The following is a 22,286-nucleotide window of genomic DNA, read 5'->3' as shown; positions in this document are numbered from 1 at the left end:
CAGATGGATTACATTTATCAAAATTGCAAAATTGCTTTCTTCGGTGCAGGTAAACAAAGGCGATTTCCGGTTGCGACAAATAGACGTGAATTTCGGTTTTCAGATTGGCGAGATTAATCCATTCCAATCAGCATGAGTAAAGCACATCCCCCAGAATTGAAAAAGTAAGTAGTGAGGACTAAATGTAATGATTCTGTCCATTGGTCAAATTCTGGAATAGCCTAATTGTTTATGTTAGTTTCGTTAAATTTAAATAGGCACGATTTGATGCATTTCATTGAGTGTTTAGATAGTCAACCGATACATTAACTACATGTACATGTAGGCTACATTGTCATGAGTATGTACTTTAATGTACGGTAGGCCTAGGTAGATAGCTACAAAAAAATTAAACGATGATATGCTGACAATGATTGTTTTAATCTAATAATTATACACTATACAGCATTGAAAAATGGCCTTGTTCAACGGCTGGTTCCGTGATAGGCCGAATGCCAGTCAAGTCGTCCACAAGCAAAGTCGTCCACATGAAAAATTTGGCTAAGTCATCCACACGCGTTGGTGGAGTCGTCCACACAACTTAGTTTAATTTTGGGATATAATATGTTGGTAAAGACGTCCAAACGACATAGTTTACTTTCGGGACACATAACATCACTGATGTTCTTTAAATGGCATTTAGTAACTGGATAGGGTAACAATAGCATTGCCAACGGGTTTTCAGATACAACCATTGACTCAAAAATGACAACGATACTGCAATTGTGAACTATCTAGAATGAATAATCTGAAAAAATTTCGAAAAAATATTGAAAATTAAAAAAGTTATAGCGTTTTAAAGAAGGCAAACCAGAGGCGCTAAAAAACGGCTTTTTTTAAAAACCGCAAAAAAGTGACCGAAGCCAATATCTCAGTAACTATACAAGATAGGTCTATGAAAATTGCACTAATTAAAGATCTAGATGTACTTGATAAAGCCAAATTGTCGCTATAATATTCTAGTATATACTTTTTATGTTACAGAGGTTCAAAGTTGGGATCCGTGCCGATTTCGCACAAATCACAGCAAAAAATTTTTCAAATTTGTGTGTACTTAAATTGTAGCGCTTTGACATTAATACAGAGGCTTATTTTTTAATGAATAAGCACACATAAAAGTGTTTTCAGTCTGTTCTGTTATTTATTTTTTGCATGACAACACCTTAAATCACAATTTTTGACTGTATGATGTCAATGTCGAAGAGAAACAAGTTTATGTATGTAATTGGGCACCTACTGGTTCCGAGGCCATTGACCACTGGCCATTCACAGTCATACAACAATTATAAACCGGTTATACTAACGTATACTGTGGATATTTTTAAAAATCATGAAAGTGTGTGGCAAAATGAGAAATAAACCTGTAAGCTTTTGGCAGATTTGCCTCTTTTGCCACGCCAACTGCTTTAGTTGTTTAGAAGCTGCCATGTACATCAATTTGAAATTGTTTGTTTCAGGAATGAAAATTAACAATTAAACTATGATTTATATAACAGCTATATTTTTGTGATCAACATCACTACAATTTCAAATAAAAACAGACATAATTAATAGACATAATTAAAACATTTGAATATCTTAAAAGAGTCCAAATTAAAAGGTAAGCTTATAAAAAGTAAGATATAATCTACATGAAAGAGTATTAAAAAAATTAATTTGTGATACATGTGCATTACGATATACTATATTATAATATCAGTGGTAGAAGTCTAGCTTTCTTGTTGAGACATTATCCCATGAAAATAAAAACAATATAAACATTCAGATGGTGATACATCTTGCCGAGACATTATCTATGTCATAAAAATATAAAAATATTAAAAACAAAATCACAATAAGATCAAAATTCATATCTGTTACTTTTTAATATGAAATTAAAAATGTTCACCCACCGGTTTAAAATAAATGATAAAAAAAAAGAAACCATTATCACATTTATCAACAAATATAAGATTTCTAATACATGTATCTTACAAAAACAAACAATAATAACAATATAAAATAATCACATTATTCATATGCGATATTTTTCAAAATAAACAAAAACATTTGACGCATCAGGCCACTTCTTTCAGGTAGAAAATGTTAAAAATAAAATAAATATTATCACAAATATTGAAATAACAAAAATAAGATTACTAACACTGATTTCAAACAATAAATTAAACTAACTTCTATGATTCATACCAAATTTATAATAATTATGGACTTTCTTGAGAATGCTGAGAAACAGTCAGTTTCAAGCCCCCCTTTTTATAGTCCTCATGCAAATTGTATGAGTAGGCCTATATATCATCATCATTTGTCTATTTTATGTTGTACCAAGTAATATCAGGGATCGCCTTTGGCTATGTTTGGATTTGGATGAGTATTATGTAGCTTACTTCTTCAGCTACAGTTCCTGAAAAAAAAATCCAAGGTGGTCAACAACATTCACAATTTTTATCCTTTGTTAGTGAAATGTCTGGCTAAAGTTTGGTTGGTAGCTTTAGTAACATTCAATATAATAAAAAAAACCTGTCCAAATCTAACATCATTTTTTTTACACTGAAGTCTGTGGGGGGGGGGGGGTTAATTATGGTCTGAACCCTGATCAACCACGAGTTACCTCCCTTTAAGTCCACATGGTTCAATTTCAGCCATTTTACGAATTCCTACGGGGGATACGGACTTAACAAATGGTCAAACTAAGTAGTTAATGAATTGGGCTTTCCAAATATACCAAAATCTTGAGCGTCGAGGGCCTTTTTCGAAAATTTCTCTCAACTTCAAATTTTCAATTCATGAAAAATATCAGAAAATCTTACCTCAGCTTCTCAAAATCCTACTCGACAGCAAGTTCATCTATTTTTCTCGATGGTAAACATCACGTGGTCAATGTTTGACACTTTGAATATTCATGACAAGGCGTAACACGACGTATACTTTTCTCGGTCAACTTTTTGTGATGTCTGTAAATAGTACAGCCAGCGCTCCTAGCGGCGTTTAGCATCGCTAGTAACAACAAAACACATACTTATGGAAAACAGCTACTAGTGTATTTAAGGCGACGTTTCGTAGAGTATTCTCTCAACGTTATCAAGCTAATACAGTAAAACAGGTATGAGGCAAATATATATAGACAAAATACAACAACATAACCGAAACCATACATAGCAACAACATGATCAAAGGCCTACACCAACACTTATTAAGATATACAATAGCAGATAGAGAGTTAATTAACTTATAGTCCATGGCCAGTGAGGATGTCTTAACAACAAAAATGGAAACCATACCTTAAAACAATTAGATCAAAGGGTTGTGACACAATTTGGTAACAATATACAAAAGTAAGAAAAGAAACCCCTATGTTAAACGATCAATAAGCTGACTAAGTAGTTGCGATATTAACCGAATATGATGTAAACGAAAATATATTCCAGATAGTTCATGATTATTTAAAACTAACAAAACGTTTTGACACATAGAAAATCATTTTTGCTAACGACTGGAATAAATAATCAATAATTACTCTTCAACTTTAACTGTAAAATATCTGGTAGCACGTCATTTCGGTCTCGCGTTATTTCGAACTCAACACAGACGACCTTTCGGACTCAGTTTGACGACTGTTCAGACTTTACTCGACGAATTTTCGGACTCAGTCTGGCGACATTTCAGACTCGGATGAATAATTAAAAGACTGTTAAACATTTGTGTTGATCGGCGATTCTTGAGACCGCTAATAAAAAGATAACACCGATTTTACACGGCTTGTTCTATTTGGTTTGTTTCATCGGCGAGTGTTGAACTTGAGAATACAATATTGTTGAAATTTTTGTATATTTAGTAATGTTTTTATAATTGTGAAAGCCTAAATGTCTTTTACGTGAGTCGTAATAATCGAATCAACACACGGCCGTCATTATCGCTGATTAACAACTCATGTTTTTCATCATCCACCAAAGAACTGTTAGGTTTCTTTGCACATAATACAATAACATAGGGATTATCAGTTAATTAGCTTTAATTACCCACTATGCCATTTCAAATATTTTATCGTTTGATAGAGTCTGTTAATAACCTCGTGTTTCATGTTAATATTTTCTTTCGTGTTTTGAATTGGCCAATTTCTAATAAATTCATCGGCTACTTTTTATATACATGTTACAGATATAAAGAAATAAAACATTCTTTTCATAAACATTCAACATTGAAAAATTTGCAGTTCCTGCGTGATCCACGATTCCACGTGCTGTACTTGATTGCGAGCGGTAAATTTTACCTGCATGTTGTTTTTTATAAAATCGCTTTTGATTTATTATAGATTGATTTGACAGTTGTGTTCAACCTTTCTTCTCAACTTATTCCCCGAGTCCGAAATGTCACCTACCCGAGTCCGAAATGTCACCTACCCGAGTCCGAAATGTCACCTACCCGAGTCCGAAACGCCGAGGTCATATATTTTGGAGTCTGAAATGTCGTAAGTCTGAAATGACGCGGGACCGAAATGACATGTAATCCTATATCTATTATCTAATGTAATTTAGTTAGTTAGTGTGGTGGTTAGAACGGCTTGTTACTCATTTATTTATCTTATTAATTTACATTGCTGAATTGAACTTTCATCGTCAAGAAACAAGTACATTATCATATTCTTGAAATATCAAAAGTAAATAACATAAACATATATGAAGCAAATTTATATAAGGTTTTAGCTAGTTTTTGTATCATATCTTTAAAACTGTAATGTATTATATGATATTTTATGAATAAAATATTGTTTAAACCATAACACTTAATAGTGTTGAAACTACTATTCGGATATTCGTTAATGGATACAAAATAAGGGTTATCCAAATCATTTTACTATCCGTTTACTATTCGTTACAATATATTCTGACATTCCGTATGCTCTATATTTAGCCATTCTTACATCTGATTACTTTGAAATTTTCCCCAATGCAATTGGTCACGTACGCAGCTCTGAGCATAAATGTCAACATTATGCGTATTATTTAGTGATAGTAAGTAGTAACTAATAAAATTATTAATGCAGTGCAACGAAAACAGTAGTCTAAATAAAAAAAATATTCATTCATTCCCTGCGCTAGTTTACAGCATACGAGTTTAGACCGTGTTTTGACTTCCCACAATGAAATTTATTCATAACGACCTAGGTCACGTATATTCCCACTCACTGATTGGTTCAATAGTAGTAGATTATCAGAATGAGGCAAACGACCTTGGCGGAATAAATTGAACGTTTTTGTTTTACTTTTTTCCTTCGTGTTGATTGAGCAAAATGATAAGTGGGAGGGTGCGGATAACAGGAGTAGTTATACTATACAAATTCCTTCACCTCATTGATTTTTTGGGATGTCATATATGGTCTTAATAATTACGGCTAAAGGTAGGCATGTTTTTTTCTTCGCGGCTCAAACAATTTGCAAATCGAAAGTATGATTTCATACTCGGCATACACAGACACTCATAAACATTGAAACAAGTAAGAAATTATGAGCACCGGTATATGAACTTTGATGTAATTTTGTTCAAGAATTTCACGTCTTTAAATTATCCGAATAGTATACGATAGCCAATAAAAGTATTCGGATCACAAATCTCGATCCGATTTTCAACACTAATTCTTAATTACTAAATTAGTGTATATTTTTTGTGCAAAGTTATGCTTGATCATCCCTGCCCCCTGGTTTTCAAAAAATCGCCAAGATAGAGCGGCCCCGTTCATGAATAAACAACAATTTACAAAGTAAATCATTTTATTCAATAAATAATTTCATAAATAAATTGCTTGCCCCCTGGTAGGGTGACCCGTGCACCCAAAATTTTCCGTACAGAAAGTTGGTCTTGACACGGCGATTGTACATGCTAATTGCTTCAGTGGCTTGTCTCGAAGTGATTTCTCGCTTACTGCGCAGTATGATAATACTCAGCGGTAGGGTCTATGATACTATAAATAGCCATCGCATGTGCAATTCTCTACACATCTATCAACTATTACAGCCGTAAAAAAAACTATTCTTGACGATTCTGAATAGCAGTAATATTTAGCTTATTGGTTATTACAGCAGCTTTCGAAATTACGTTGGTTTTTTTTTTTAAATTGCTTTATCATTAACTGTACCGTCGGGAGCGTCATCTTTTGGTTTAGTACAAATAATATCTCTGAAATACTTGTGTTGGGCAAGAACATGATATTAGCAGTAGTTTCATTTTATTTTTACAAGGTTCTTAAAACAATTGTTGAGTTGTCCAAGGTGCGTGTTTCTAAATTCAATTTCTTGTTCCAGCTTTCTGTTATGTTTCGTAAAAAAGTAGTCTTGATTATCCCAGACTGTCAATCAAACGTAACCTATTTTTTACTCACATGTGCTCGGATGTTATGGTCGACACTTGTAACCATCTTTCAGTGTATTATTTATGGATGATTAAATGGTCATAGCTTATTAAGTACAACATGATCGTTTATTTAGTCATTTGTGACTATAAATGTTTGAAACTGATTTAAGGTTTGGTGTATATATAGATATTGTGGTGTAATTGTCAAGGTATTTGGAGATATTTATTTAAGGTGGGGCACCCCTCCCCTGGTTTTCAGAAAATCACCACGATAGAGCGACCCCGTTCATGAATAAACAACGAAGTAAATCATTTTATTCAAAAATAACAATTTCATAAATAGGCCTAACAATTTCATTAATATAATAATTTCATTAATATAACAATTTCATTAAAATAAACCCCATGCACAAATATATTCCTACACCTGTACCAAACGACCCATGTCCTTTAAAAGCCCGGATACACTTTTTTCCCCCCTGTTCATATAATTCAACCTTGGCCTTTTGGATGATCTCTGCTTGACAATTGTGTCAGGGAGCAGGCTAGGGGAGCTCTATGTATCAGAGTATCATCTGCTGCCACTGGATCACCTATAGACCTGAAAACAACAATACATTGATATAAACTTACATATAAAATAATATCAATTAAATACTAGCTAATTAAACTTACATTCATTGAAAAATACTATCAATTAAATTCAAACTAATTAGTAACTTACTCTTCCAATATTGGGGTTGGTCTCGTATATTCGACGGCCTCGACATCAATATTCATCTCACTTTCACCTTCATCCATCTTCACACCACCATCGACCACGTCATCCACATCATCCATTTCAACAGCTGCCTCTTAGTTGTGGACGACATCACCAATAGTTGTGGACGACTTGACTGGCATCCAATAGGCCTATATGATATGATGATGCCGATTGTGCCAGTATCTAAATCCTGAGGATTGTCAGTGCTGGAGCTAACCGCTTCCATGTCTATGACAGATTTCCCCATTAGGGAAATGAACCCGCTATTAATAGTACCTTGGTTCTTTAAAAGGTCAATATTGGTGTCGGCAATTTTTACATAATATGGTCATATGTAATAGAACTGGTTAAAAACATTCCAAATATAATTTTAACACAGAGTATAGAGATCATTGCTACAGTAGATGCATAACGAACATTTGATGAAACTGGAAATGACGCAAAAAATGAAAACACGAGTTATCCTTCTGTATATTATAACTGACTGAAGTAATGAGCAATAACAGACACACAGTCGAATTTCATTTCATTGATAATTCCGTACAAAAAGTTGATATGAGACTGTGAGAGGTTATCATAAAAAGAATCGATTATCACTAGATAAGATAAAATGAACGAATTACTATTACAAAAGGTCTGTGCACTACCATGTTTTCATTACAGAATGAATAAAAACAAGGGAATGCACAGGCCTTTTTTATTTTTCTCATTTTCTCATTCGACCGTGTGTCTGTCAAAGCTCGTTACTTCAGTGAGTTATATAGAAGAAAATCCTGTGTTTGTCATTTTTTGCGTCGCATCCTATTTCTTCAAATGTTCATTACACATCTACCATAGCAATGATCTCTGTGTTAAAATTATATTTGCAATGTGTTGAACCAGTTCTGTCACATGTAATAATGACTAACACCAAAATTGTCCTTAAATGCCCGTTTCCACATAAGTGTGTTTAACCAGTTCTGTCACATGTAATAATGACCAACACCAAAATTGTCCTTAAACGCCTGTTTCCACATAAGTGATATCGAAGACAAATGAACCCGCTACGTACAGTACTTCAGGCATTGAATTTATACTCTCTACCGACTAATCCAAAAGTAATAGGCCTACTTAAATTTCAAATGAGTTATAGACTTTTTATATGCCCACATTGAAATGTTATATATTGTTGTCGCCCTTGTCCGTCCGTCCGGTGTCCACAATTGCTTGTGGACGCTCTAGAGGCTAAAGTTAATATACGAATGACTTTAAAGTATATACACAGTGTTTAAAGTCATGAGCACGAGCAGGGCTGCCGACAACCACTATCGCAGCGCAATTTGCGATAGGGGTAAGTGGGGCACGGTGGACCATTTTTCAGATATTCTAAGTTTACTCATTTCAGTGACACATCATTCCTTTGGGGTTTATACACTATGTAGACCAATATATCGGCTTCACTTTGGAATGATTGCGGGATATTTATTTTGGTGCACTTGTTGAAATTTTTAATGTAACCAGATTGATCCAAAGTGGTCCAATGTACCCCAACTACGGGGTACTTTGGACCGCCCTATGGGGCACATTGGACCAGATACAACAACATGTAAAATGAACTATAACTATTTATTTCAAACACATGCAAAAAAAATAAACTTGGTTGGTAGAACAATGACTAGTCTCTAACATGGCTTCACATAGTCAACTTCAAAAGTATGACGATAAATCAACATCGAACATGATCTTCTTGCAGGTTCTTTCTGTTCCACCAGTAGAAGTGGGTAGTGGAAGAATCATTACAATATCATCAACATCCACAGTTGCTATTTCTTCAATGCTAGGTGTTACAAAACAGTTTCCCATTGATTTATAAAATGAAACAACTGCCTCATCTGCATTCAAACTGGTAATAACTCCTGCAAAATATTTCTTAGTTTTCTTCGTGCACAACTTAACTAATACATAATAACCAACTTGTAAGTCAGTGGCAGTTATATCAGGTGGTAATTCTGGTTCACTTGGTGGGTCTGTGTCACTATTGTCATCTAATTCTAGCTCAAGATCTTCTTCGCTACTAGAATCGTTGTCATTTGCGATGTTACGCTTTGTTGTTTTAGCCTTCTTTAATTGTCTTTCTCTTTCTTCTTTCTCCAACTGTTCTTTTACAGGAGTATCTGTTAAAATACTGGTTGTCTTCCTTTTCCTAGTGACTTTTCGTCGAGGTCTAGCTTTCACAAAAGGACGTATTTGTTCTGGCGTCAAAGCAGCTCTGATTTCATTTGACTTATCGGTACTTGTTGATGGTAGATTTACATGATCATCACTGGACTCCCCTGTGGTAGTTTCATCATCTAACGTTATATCGGGGTTTGGTCTGTCAGTCACAAAAGCGCCTAAAAACTCATCGTCTTTAAAGGCATCCCTGTTGAATGGCCATATACCCGGTCTGCGAAATCCAGACATAATATTACTAGGTGTAAAGGCTTTTGGAAATGCAGAATTTAATAGCTCAGGCATGTTATAGATCGTAATAGTGTGTCCAGGATGACTGAGTTGCCAGGCATTACGGGACGATCTTTACATGCTCATGTATGTTCAATGAAATGATTCAGCCATTGGACAAATATTTCTCGGCTAGTCCATCCAGATGGGTTAGCAGCTCCAATTGTACAGGTTGGTGATCCATTTAGCATATGGGACTTGAAATTAACTCTGGGGAATATGAGCATTGAAGGTAAGTAGTTTCCGAGAGCATTAACAACACCTATCATGGTTGTAAGAATTCCACGCTCTGCAGATGTGACTTGCCCTACTTGTTTCGTTTTCCGATCAGCAATAACTTTAGGGGGTTTATGAACTGTTGTTAGACCAGTTTCATCCATATTGTACACATCCCCTGCAGAGAATTTGTAAGTAGTAAATATTTTCTCTAAGTTGTCATAGAATTCGCCAACATTCTTTCTGTTGAAACTGGTGCTTCTACTCAGACTTGTATCTTCTGGTTTTCGACATGACAGTGTTGGGTGTCGCTGCATAAAACCATTGATCCAGTCAATTCCAGCTAATTGATGCAAATCCCAGGACTCTGGATAAATTCTGTTAGTTTGTTTAGCATACTGCCATGCCAGATCTCTGGCGTGTTTTCGCGTCAGCCCATGGTGGTGTTTTGCTGCGGTCTTGATATAAGATTCCAAGAGCTCTTCTTGGAGGTCTGTTAAAACTTGACGAGTTGAATTACTTTTAAGAAAAATTGTATTTTCAACTCCAGATTTCTCGACATCCTTTACGTAGCGTCTTAAGGTGGTTCTAGCGATCCCCCAATCTTCAGCGGTTTTTCTCAACGATGCGCCATTCAAAACTAGTTTCACTGCTTCCTTCATATTGACTGCTGCAGTTCTTGGTTGGTTAGTCTTCTTTTTATATTTTCTAACCATTTTGTCTGTAAAATAATAAAATCATGACATATAAGTTACATTTTCCACACTATGGGGCACTGTGGACCACCGTGCCAATCTGCCCCACGGCCCCTGGTCCATTGTGCCCCATATCTAAAATCTGATTGACATTGAGGTTAGGTCAAATATGGATGAGCCTAGAAACTCCTCTATTTTACAGAAAAAAACAAAAATCATATAAGATTGCACTTGCGGATCACTAGACTGCTACTTTGATAACAATGTTAGCTATCAACTGCTCAAAAAATTAACGCGGAAAAAAAAATTAGGACTTTAAAATAAACTTTTACTTACTGCAAGTGTTCTTGTTGTAACCATGTGCTGTAGACAATATGGCAGCCTTATTACATCATTTCCTGGATACCAGGAATGGTTAAGAACATATCAAGAGTTATCTTCCCCCCAAAGGTAGGGTGGTCCACGGTACCCCTATGTCCATGCTGCCCCACTTACCCCTACCTATTTTGTCCCTTGCTAATCAAAAATTAAAATCTATTGTTTATGATTTCGCAGTAACTGCGAATCAATAATATGCTTGTCATTTTGGAGTTTGACACAAAGATTTATCCACATTTTGAAGACTAGATGGCTTTTTCAACACTTTTAACGTGTATAAAATATCAAATAAAATTTTATAAACAAAACTGATTTTTCTTTGACATTTTCTTTACGCACTACCCAGACACAATTGATTATACTATATACATGTAATACAGGGACATAACTCTGAATAGGGACTTTTTAACCGGAAATGGGGAATCAAGAAGCACCACTCATGTTGCGTGACATGTCAATTACATGTATATCAGTATTCAATTAGAAAACAATAAATCCAGTGTATCCCCCACTATTGTAAATAAAATATAAAAAAATAAACGTGTGTAAACGTATTGTAAAATGAGAAATCAAAATAAGAATTCCCGTAAAATATTATTATTATCACTTGTGTCTAGTTAATCAGGATTATTGGTAAAATACTGTGTGCATCCAATTGAACAAAAATAGTAACACACGATAAAAAGCAGACGAAATTGTTTTCTAACGAAGAAGTAAGAATTAAAATGAGTAGGGCTTTGGAAGCCAATGTCAAGAATTGGCTTCAGACATGACCTAAACAAAAGTCTACACCACATGCACAAGCTGTCAAAGCTACCTGTACTGTAGCAGTGCTAAAAAAATCTTTAGAATGAAATCTAATCAACAGTTAATATCCAATAGACTTAAGATTTATACACAGTGTTTAAGGTGACAAGACGAAGAAGCCTATTGATTGTCACCAATTTCGGATAATTACTGCCAGAGTTATGGCCCTTGATCACTTTGAGATATCTTGTGGATGCTCTAGATGCTAAAGTTAATATTTGATTGACTTCAGTTAGAATTCGATAACTTGTCTACGATATCACCTTAGGTGGAAGTGGACGTAAAACTCCAGAAACGAACGAACGAATTCGATAAAAGGGTGGACCGTAGTGCCGCTGTCCGGGCAAAATTTCCCTCATTAGCCTGTCTTCATTAGCCCAGTCGGAGCAGAACAGTAGGACGTTAAACCCCATTTTATTTCATTTCAAATGTATACAGTGTTTATGGTCATGAGACGAAAAAGTCTATTGATTTTCAAATATTTCCGATAATTACTGCCAGATTTATGGCCCTTGACCTCTTTGAAAAATCGTGTAGAAGCTTTAGAGTTTTAAAGTTAACAGTGTTTAAGGTCATGAGATGAAGAAGCCTTTCAATTTTCAACAATATCCAATGATTATGGAAATTGATATTAAATGGTTTGTATGCTAAGTGTTCTGTTAGAATAGGGCAGAACTAGAAGCCAAATGGGTTGTTAGTTGTAATCAGATTTTAGTCTGATGTAAATGCTGTGGGTGTATGTTTCGTTGCCTGGCAAGCTATCTTTGATCTAATTACAACCCTGAAGCTTGTGGGGAGTGTTTTACAAGTATTGATCTTTATTGAATTTCTTTTCTTTTTTTTTTTGATAGATATATGGATAAACGATTAACATGTAAGTATTTGTTTTCCATTGTTTTGAGTAGGGTTATTTTTAATGGATGCTTATTCCAAATGAAATTGAGTTAGCATCTATGTTTCGGCATGCACAAGGTTAATGTAAATGGAGCTTTTATTGAAAACCCTTATGGAAGATAGTACAGCTCTTAACGGGGGTTGGATGGCCGAATGGTTAGCACATGCGTGCTGTATCATAAGGCCTGTCTTTGAGTCAACTGACATGGTTTCGGTTCCCTGGTTGTCTGTAACAAGGAGTAGGGTCGTCTGTCCAACCTCGTGGGTTTTTTCCAGGTCCTCCGGTTTCCTCCCACAGCTAAAGACCCCTACGCACAAGTGAAGTATTGAAATAAAATTAAACCATATGTTAGTCCCGAAATGACCTAGTTTGTGTCGAGTGGACGTTAAACCCCATTTCTCCATCTCTCTCAGTACAGCTCTTAAAGTGATTTGGAAGCCATGGTGGCTAAGTGCGTAAGACGCTGGCTTGCTAGCCTGGAGGTCGAGGGTTCGCTTCTGTTGTTGGACGAGAAAGTTCATCAGGATTTTCTGGCATGGTTTCCCCTTGTCAGTGGTGCAAGACGGAGGGCCTGACAACAACAGCTGTCTAGTTGTTCGGATTGTACGAATAATCGAGGTCCCCAATACACATTGGCGTGCACATAAAAGATCTCTTGACAGCTGGAATTCGATATAAGAGTAGGCTGTAGCGCTGCTGTCCTTGCCAAATTTCCCCCTATAGCACACTGTATGGCGTATGCCCGTTTTGCTGTCACGTCCGTCGTCTACAATTTGTTGTGAACACTCTAATGCCAAAAGTTATTATCCGATTGTTTTAACATTGATACATGTATGTTGTTTACATTAGTGAGATGAATTATGGCATTTGTTGAACCTTGTGAACGCTCTAACGCCAAAAGTTATCATCCAATCTTTGTGAAATTTATATGCATTATTTACATTAGTGAAACGAAGAAGCGTCATGAATTTCAGCAATTTCCGTTAATATTTTGTTATGGCCCTTGTCTCACTTTGTTGCATCTTGTGCACGCTCTAATATCAAAAGTTATCTGCTGATCTGTATGAAATTTATAAGCATCATTTAAATTAGTAATGGGGGGAATCCTATTGAATTTCAAAAATTTCCGTTTATTATGTCTAGAGATATGGCCCTTGTTTCACTTTGTTGAACCATGTGAACAATTTGTTGTGAACACTCTAATGCCAAAAGTTATTATCCGATTGTTTTAACACTGATACATGTATGTTGTTTACATTAGTGAAATGAATTATGGCATTTGTTGACCCTTGTGAACGCTCTAACGCCAAAAGTTATCATCCGATCTTGGTGAAATTTATATGCATTATTTAAATTAGTGAAACGAAGAAGCCTATTGAATTTCATCAATTTCCATTTATGTCTCGAGTTATGGCCATTGTTTCACTTTGTTGAACCTTTTCAATGCTCGACCAAGAAATGTTATCAATCGATCTTTATGAAATTTATATGCATCATTTAGATAAGTGAAACAAAGAAGTCTATTGCAGCAATTTTTGTTAATTACGTCTGGAGTTATGGCTCTTGTTTTGCTTTGTTCAGCCTTGTCAATGCTCCTCCGACAAATGTTATCGTTCGATCTGTCTGAAATTTATATTCATCATTTAGATTAGTGAAACGAAGATGTCTATTTAATTCTTGTTTTACTTTGTGAACCTTGTGAACGTTCGAATGACGAAAGTTATCATCGGATCTGTATGAAATTTATATGCATTATTTAAATTAGTAAAACAAAAAAGCCTGTTAAATTTCAACTATTTTGTAAATTACTTTTAAAGTTAAGGTCCTTATTTCAGTTTGTAGACCTTGTGAACCCGCAAAAGATTAAATTATAGTCTGATCTGTATGAAATTGTCTTGTAAATGACCCCAATTACTGTACCTACAAAAGAATAAATATGTGACAACCCTTGTTAAACACTCGGGACGATTTAGGTGCTGTGGACATATGTTTCATTTTCGTTTTTGTCTTCATAGTCTCCAGCGTATGGGTTGTTCGCACATTCGGGCCTGCCACCCTCAACATTTTCTGCTCCTTACTTTAGCAAAATTTTCTGTTACTTGAAAAGTTAGTGACATCCCTTGCTTAACCATTCCTTTAAGTTTGAGAACCGCCACGATTATCATCCTCATTTTAGGAAGATGACCTAAAGGAACCCTTGTCAGCCCCTTTGGAAGCAAGCAACTCCATTTGAATAAATATGAATAATAAACACCACCCTGACATACTTAATAACAAACTATGTTGGGAAATTAAGTCACAGAATTGACAACAGACTGAGAGTGAGAAGTCCTTTGGGTTAATAAGATGAGAGATAGCATGATATATTTATGAGGATTTGTTCAATTTTCAGTAAAATTAAATGGCGGTCGACAGATTATTGGTACATTACGAGGATTTGATCCATTTATGAATTTGGTGGTGGATGAATCCGTTGAGAAATTGAAGAGTGGTGGAGAACAACCCATAGGAATGGTGGTAAGCTTTTACAAATAACGTTTTCATTATTGGAATAGACTAGATCCCATTTTTATACGCCTACATTTATCATCTGATTGTTTTGAAATTAATATATGTCGTTTACATTAGTGACATGAAGAAACCTATTTAATTTCAATAATTTTCGTTAATTTCTTAAGTTATGGCCCTTCTTGAACCTTGTGAACGCTCCAACGACAAAATTTATCATCTGATCTGTATGGAATTTATATGCATCATTTAAATTAATGACACGAAGAATCCAATTGAATTTCAGCAATTTCCGTTAATTACATCTAGAGTTATGGCCCTTGTTTCACTTTGTCCCCAGCCTTTTGAAGTAAGCAGGGGACTATTAAAATGGGTTTGTCCGTCTGTCTGTCCGTCACACTTTTTAGGACACAATAACTCTCTTTCTAATTGAGCTAGAATGTTCAAACTTGGTGTAGGTGTTTATTAGGTCAATACCTTGGTGGAGTTCGAATATGAGTATTTTCCGCTTAGGGTAAGCGGAGATAGGCAATTTGATTGGTTGATGCTTTGGGACACAATAACTTTAGTTATAATTATGTGAGAGTGATGAAACTTGGTATATAGTTTCATTACATCAATACCATGACTAAGTTCGATAATGAGCATTTGATCTGTACGAAATTTATATGTATCATTTAAATTAGTGAAACGAAGAATCCTATTGAATTTCAGCATTTTCAAATAATTACTTGTAGAGTTATGACCCTTGTTGAACCTTGTGAATGCTCAAATGATTAAAGTTATCATCCGATGTGTATGAAATTTATATGCATTATTTAAATTAGTGAAATCAAGAATCCTATTGAATTTCAGCAATTTGTCGATTACTTCTAAATTTATGGGCCTTGTTTTACTTTGTTGAACTTGTGAATGTTCAAATGGCATTAGTTATAATCCAATCTGTATGAAATTTATATACATTATTTGAATTAGTAAAATGAAAAAGCCGATCAAATTTCAACAATTTTTATAAATTACTTCCAGAGTTTAGGCCCTTATTTCAGTTAGTAGAACCTTGTGAACCCTCAAACGACGAAAATTATTATCTGATCTGTATGATATTGTCTTGTAAATAAATGCCCCCAATTATCTACAAAAGAATAAATGAGCGACAACCCTAGTCGACCGCTCGGACGATTTAGCTGCTGTGGCCGTATGTTTCGTTGCCTGGCAACTTATCTTCATTAAAATAAAATAGAGAACTTGAGCTCAAATTTCTAAATTATTATGTTTAACAATTATTAATGCCTGTGTTCTCTTGAATTATGCAATTCAGGAGACAAACATAGCATGTCGTAGCATCTTCCACACAACTTTAAAGCAACATTATTTTTCCGATGTCTGCACCATATAATTGTGATATTTAACATTCCCATTTTGTCAAATTGAAATGTTTGAGGGAATCGATCTGTGGTGGATTTAGGCTATCCTGAAAACATCTCTGTGTTATTGTCATGATCTGACCTGACGTGATGTTATATACAAAATTGAATTTGTAAGATTGATGTCTATCTCTTAAGAGTTACAAAAGTGATTCATTTTCATTGCATCTTATTATAGTTAAACATCAAAATCTTCAAAGAAAACTTATGCCACAATTTTTATATTTTCAGGTTGTACGTGGAAACAGTATTGTTTTATTAGAATCACTGGAACGTGTATGATAGAAGAAAAAAAAATTATAGCACATCTTTTCTTTTTTTTTACAAATCATGATGGTCAAAGAAAACTTTGAAAAGGATTTCAGATTTTTTTCTGTAATTTCCATTTATGTCCATGAATCATAATTATTTCATTTTCATTTTAATGTGGCAGTTGACATGTATTTGTATCACATTCATTTGTAAATAAACATCTTTCATTTAGTATATCTTTAAAGCATGTCTATTTGTTACATTTGCATTACCCTTCTTTATGTATTGAAATCGATGCCCATTAGCCCAGCGGAGTAGGACATTAAACCCCAACCAATGTCACTCGGTTTTATGTGGCACCCATACTGATATGGGCACGTTGGTCATTGGCTTTGTATTGCTACGGGCCTGGTTCCTTTCCTATATTGGTGCATATCAGATTGTAACTTTCTGGATTATGACCCCTGATTGTACCAAATGTGGGCATATCTTGCATGGCAACCACTTCTTTTTTTATGTGAAAAACTGAAATTAGTTACTTATAAAACACTGAATTTTATGAGGTGCAAGCCCACGCCCCACCCCCATTTGACATCGTTTAGTGTCACTTAACCGTTAACTGCAATTTCCCAATTTGCTAATGCCATGCCCCAAAAGACAAGAATGGCAACAATTAAGACATTTCAAACAAACTAAGCATGACGATTGTATAATGTCAAAATGTGTTAATATTCCAGTGCAATCTATAAAAAGTCCTGTCATATTAGATAACGATATTGTCTGAGCACCTTCTGCCAATATCATACATCTGACGCGTGTCTGGCGGAATAGAGCGAATTCATGTGATGCTATTGTCTTTCCATTTGGATTGGTGCATCTTTATCCTGGTTAACACCGTTGCCAGGAAAGCCGGTGATCAGGACGTATACTGCCCACGGGCGCAAGAAGGGGCCTCAAGTGGTTACAGATCCATGGCATCGGTTATGCCAAGTTAATCCGTTTAGAATATTTATAGTATATCATACACACGAACGTTGTGGCTGACGTGTACTCAAAATTAAACAGATGAATCCAGTTTCTGTATGTTGGGTGACTTTACGACGAAATAAAACCTGAATCCGCGACAAAATAAAATCCTCAATTAAAGATACATTATGGGAGATTTTTATAGAGAGTTGGCCATTCTTGCTATAACAGTTAAAATGTAGACGATGAAAGAAGAATATATTGAAAATTTCAGTCAAATTACTTTATTCTGAACAAAGTTATCATCGTTGTAATATTTGACTAGAAATGGTAGTCAAATATATCTTCACCTTGGCCGATCGTTTGATTGACAGGCGTTAACTCCACCTACATAATCTCGATTATCAAGTAACTTTTTCAATGGCTTGAGACGGACTTTTATTAAATAGATAAGAAGCGAAAGTTTGAAAGGAATGGACCAAATCAATGAGGCATAATTATAGCCGACTTCTTGTTAGCCTGCGTGTACTCTTGTACTGTAAGGTGACTACGTGACTCCCGAAGCAGACAAATAGGAAACACTACAGTGATCCAATGGGGCTGCAATTCAACTGGGGTGATTTTAGCTGTCAATCTGTTTCACAGAGAATTACGAGTCTCGTATAATATCTCTGTCATAGATGACTGCCTTAACACGTGCTGTCACAGCACGCGGTGTGAATCATTGGCTGAATGGCGCGTGCATTGTTTACATAAGACATAACTGCTTCGGAGAGAATGCTGCATTTTAGTCATTTTAATACCCATTTACACTAAATCGGAAATAATTTTTAACTACAAATACGTCAAACGCCTTTATTTATTTTTCCAATACATATATACAAAAAATGTTTTAGAATTTAATTTGTCGCAGGACAAAAGTTAATATTTCTAGCTCATTAAGCCGCATCAATGTCATCCTTATCAGTGATTGTCGCGGCCAAGCAAATATTCACTGCGGATCAGTGTGGTTAGCTGTATGGAAGCCTATAACTACCATTCATAATTTCTACTTTTCGCCTCTTTAGAACATGAAAGTCGAAAAGTAGAAGTTACGACAAAATGTGAGGCGACAAGACGGTATACAAGCCAAAATCAACTCGAAAATAGGAAATTAAGAAATAACACACCGCGATAATAGCGCCCCCCGCCACCCCGTTTATTTCTTAATTTCTACTTTTCGACTTTCATTTTGGCTTGTATACCGTCTTGTTGACTTTCGACTTAGTCATATTTTTGTATTTATTGATGTCAGTAAGAAGGCGCCAACACGCTATACAAGCCAAAATGCAACTCGAAAAGTAGAAATTAGGAAATTAACACACTGCGCTATTAGCGACCTATGATCTGTCGTAGCCTCGATCTAACTGATGACGTCAACGTAACGGTTAATAATCTCCGCATGGGGCGCCATTTTTGATTTAGCCTAATCAATCAGTGAAATCCTGTAGCCGAGCCATCCGTGGGTCTACAGAGTTGATTTGGGGCTTGTTTTTTTAAATAAAGATCTAATTTATAATTTCTATAACATCTGAAGCCTAAATTAAGACTCACAATAATCAGATTTAGCTCTTGCGTAATGTATGTTTAGAAAGTAATTTGATATGAGCTCGTTTCGGCAACTTGGATACTTTACTGAATTTTTACAAATATTTTTAGCCGATTAAACTTTTAGACTTTTTCTGGGGTACTATCAATGTTTGAAATTTTCTGTATGACAAGTTGCCTCGTTTTTTGTTTTTTTTTACTTTATCGACTTGTGTTGATATTTTTTGATATCAAAAAAGACTCGTAGGAGATTCTCTATTTGCTACACTAGGACCTGGAAGAGTTCTTATATAACCCGCGTTCTGGTCGATGTGAGGGGTTAGCCAATGAAACTGTGCAGCGAGTTCTTGGCGTGCCATGCACGGAACTGTGGGTATCCTACTAGAAACATCAACGCTGGTTGGTTAATCAGATGAATGACGTCATAAGGTCAAAAGCCGCTCGTATGTTCCCTGACGCAATCTGGCCAGATTTTCATGTACATGTAGTATAGGCCATTAAAAGTATAAAAACGTAACAAAATATAACCCTGTATTTTAATCAGATTGCGGCAGTCCGGTTTCCTCTCACTGCTAAAGACCCCAACGCGCAAGCGAATTATGGAAATAAAATTGAACCATATGTTAAGTCCCGAAAAGACCCAGTTTGTGTCGCATGGACGTTAAACCCCATTTCTACCTCTCTCCCTTATACATGTATCTGTAAATTTAGAGGTTGCAACTTTCTATTTTAGCCTGTGTATAGACGTTTTGTTTGTCTGATTAAGGGTGACTTCGGTTTATAAATAAGTGGCAAAGTTTGGACAGATTTGAGTAAATTAGCAAGTGCGGGTGCGTTGACTTTCTTAATAACTTTGAGATCTTCTTTAAGCTTGTTTTTTAGGTTGATGTGACAGAATTTATCTTTAGAAGCGAGGACCGCTCATCTCCTGTAAATACTGCGTGATCTGTTGGTGGAAGATGCTTCGGTAGCAGAGTTTGATTCTTCGATATTTTCATGGAAGTATCTTTATGGACTTGACTGACAGTTGTTTATAGATTCTTGGTCAAGCAACATAACACCTGAAATAATAGAAATCTACATAAATTGAACTATAAGTTAATAAACACATTTGTCATCTTCATGGTCAGGAATGGAATGTGTCTGTTGACCAAATTTAGTAATAAGTCCCTCCCAGAGTGCATTGTAAGGGGGTATTCATTCCATATTTTTAAACTGGAACCGTGACCAGCTATGACGTAAACCAATTAAGGTGTGGGCACTATAAAATTGAGTGTGGTGGTAGATTTGGCAGATCTCACACTGTCTGACATATGACCCATTTACTTATTTGAGAGCGAAGAAGATTTGTGACTAATGCTATAAGTTTTTATACGCCCACATTTTCATGTGGACGTGTATTGTCGCCCCAGTCCGTCCGTCCACAATTGTTTGTGGACACTCTACAGGTCACAGTTTTTATCCGATTTCAACGAAACTTGAAATATAGGTTTATCTTCCTAAGATCTCGGTTCCTTTCGATATTGGCATGTATCAGACTGTAACTTCATTGATTGTACGAAAAATCGAGCTTTTAGCTTGTGGACCCTATAGACTTCACAATTTTTATCTGATTTTGTTGAAATTTGAAATGTAAGTTTATAATTCAAATAAAAGATCTTGGTTCCTTTCGATATTGGCGCATATCGGACCGTAACTTCCTAAATTATTGACCCAGATTGTACGAAAAGTCACGGGTTTTTTGGCTTGTGGACCCTATGGAGGTCACAATTTTATTCCGATTTTAAAAAACCGTTTGAATATATCACTGTTACACCTTAATGACGGTTGAGTTCGAAATGGAGAAAATCGGACCAAAATTGCCGGACAAAATGGACGCCTCTCGAACGCAAACAGTGTAAAAATATGGTATATCAAGGTTGTGGATTTCCCGCTTCGATTAGGCCATTAGTTGAAGTTTGTCTATCCTTGATTATTGTGGGATATTCTCTTTCGACGGTCCCCTCTTTCAAAAGATCTGAAGACGAATTGGCACTACTGGGTAGAAAAATGCATCGGAAATGATCTACTGTTTGTGAAACTATGCTGGACAAACCTCGGGTTGTGTTGGAGATGGTGTTGTTTGGTAGCAGTGGATTTCTCCTTGAACCTGGGATCTTCATACGTTTACATGTTGTATATTCATCTATACTGCTGTATGTGTCTAATAGATCTTTCTGATCGCTTTCTATTTTGTTACTGACCACAATCTTGTGATTTGTATCATTAACGCCTAAGCTCTTCGCGATTAGTGTATCCATCCATACTGGTACATGGTGAATGTGCTCATCTTTTTGTTCCTGGTTCTGCCCTTTTCGTTGAATCCGGACAATATTTTCTTTTTTTTATTTCTCGAATCGCTTTCTCTATTCTGGTGATTTTCAGAACTGGCACGAGATGGGTTGAAGTCTTGCATCTACCATAGCTTTAATAATGGGATCAACTACAGTTGGACTTAAATCGATATGTTAATTTAACAACCATCTTCACGTCATCAATGGGGCGTGCTCTTTCAATGTATTCCTTGCCTTTATTTCTTGTACATGTACATTCGTAAAGTTTCTTGTAGAAATCAGCCTCTTCGTCGGCCCTCTCAACACTACCTTGTAGAATTAAAATACGGTTCACGCAATCATCGTTTTCATAATGTAGCTTGTCGATATGTCTGAAATAAAAGATACATCAATTAATTAAAAATAATATATCCACTCAAAATATATCATTTATTATTATTCAAATAAAAGTACCTGTTAAGTTGACCAATTGTTGATTGCATCTGATTGATGTATATATCCTCTTCAAAAAAAGAAACGCTTAGGCCTAGTTACATTTCGTCATCGGTATACCCTCGCTCTACGATCGCCTCATTGACATTGCAACGGGTGTCGCGA

The 22,286-nt window shown here is 35.6% G+C and overlaps 1 protein-coding gene across 1 annotated transcript; it reads left to right on the top strand.

Annotated features, from left to right (window-relative positions):
- The first annotated feature begins 14 nt into the window (after positions 1 to 14).
- Positions 15 to 17,047, top strand: LOC126815743 (small nuclear ribonucleoprotein G). The gene is made up of 4 exons (XM_050541654.2): positions 15 to 164; positions 12,576 to 12,598; positions 15,012 to 15,136; positions 16,783 to 17,047. Exons 1-4 carry the CDS (start codon positions 133 to 135, stop codon positions 16,831 to 16,833), a joined length of 231 nt encoding a protein of 76 aa, XP_050397611.1. The 5' UTR covers positions 15 to 132; the 3' UTR covers positions 16,834 to 17,047.
- Positions 17,048 to 22,286: the final 5,239 nt, after the last annotated feature.

The sequence above is a fragment of the Patella vulgata genome, chromosome 3, assembly GCF_932274485.2.
Source record: "Patella vulgata chromosome 3, xgPatVulg1.2, whole genome shotgun sequence".
Classification (NCBI taxonomy): Eukaryota; Metazoa; Mollusca; class Gastropoda; family Patellidae; genus Patella; species Patella vulgata.
The sequence above is the reverse complement of the archived record's forward strand: the minus strand, read 5'-3'. Positions and strand labels throughout refer to the sequence as shown.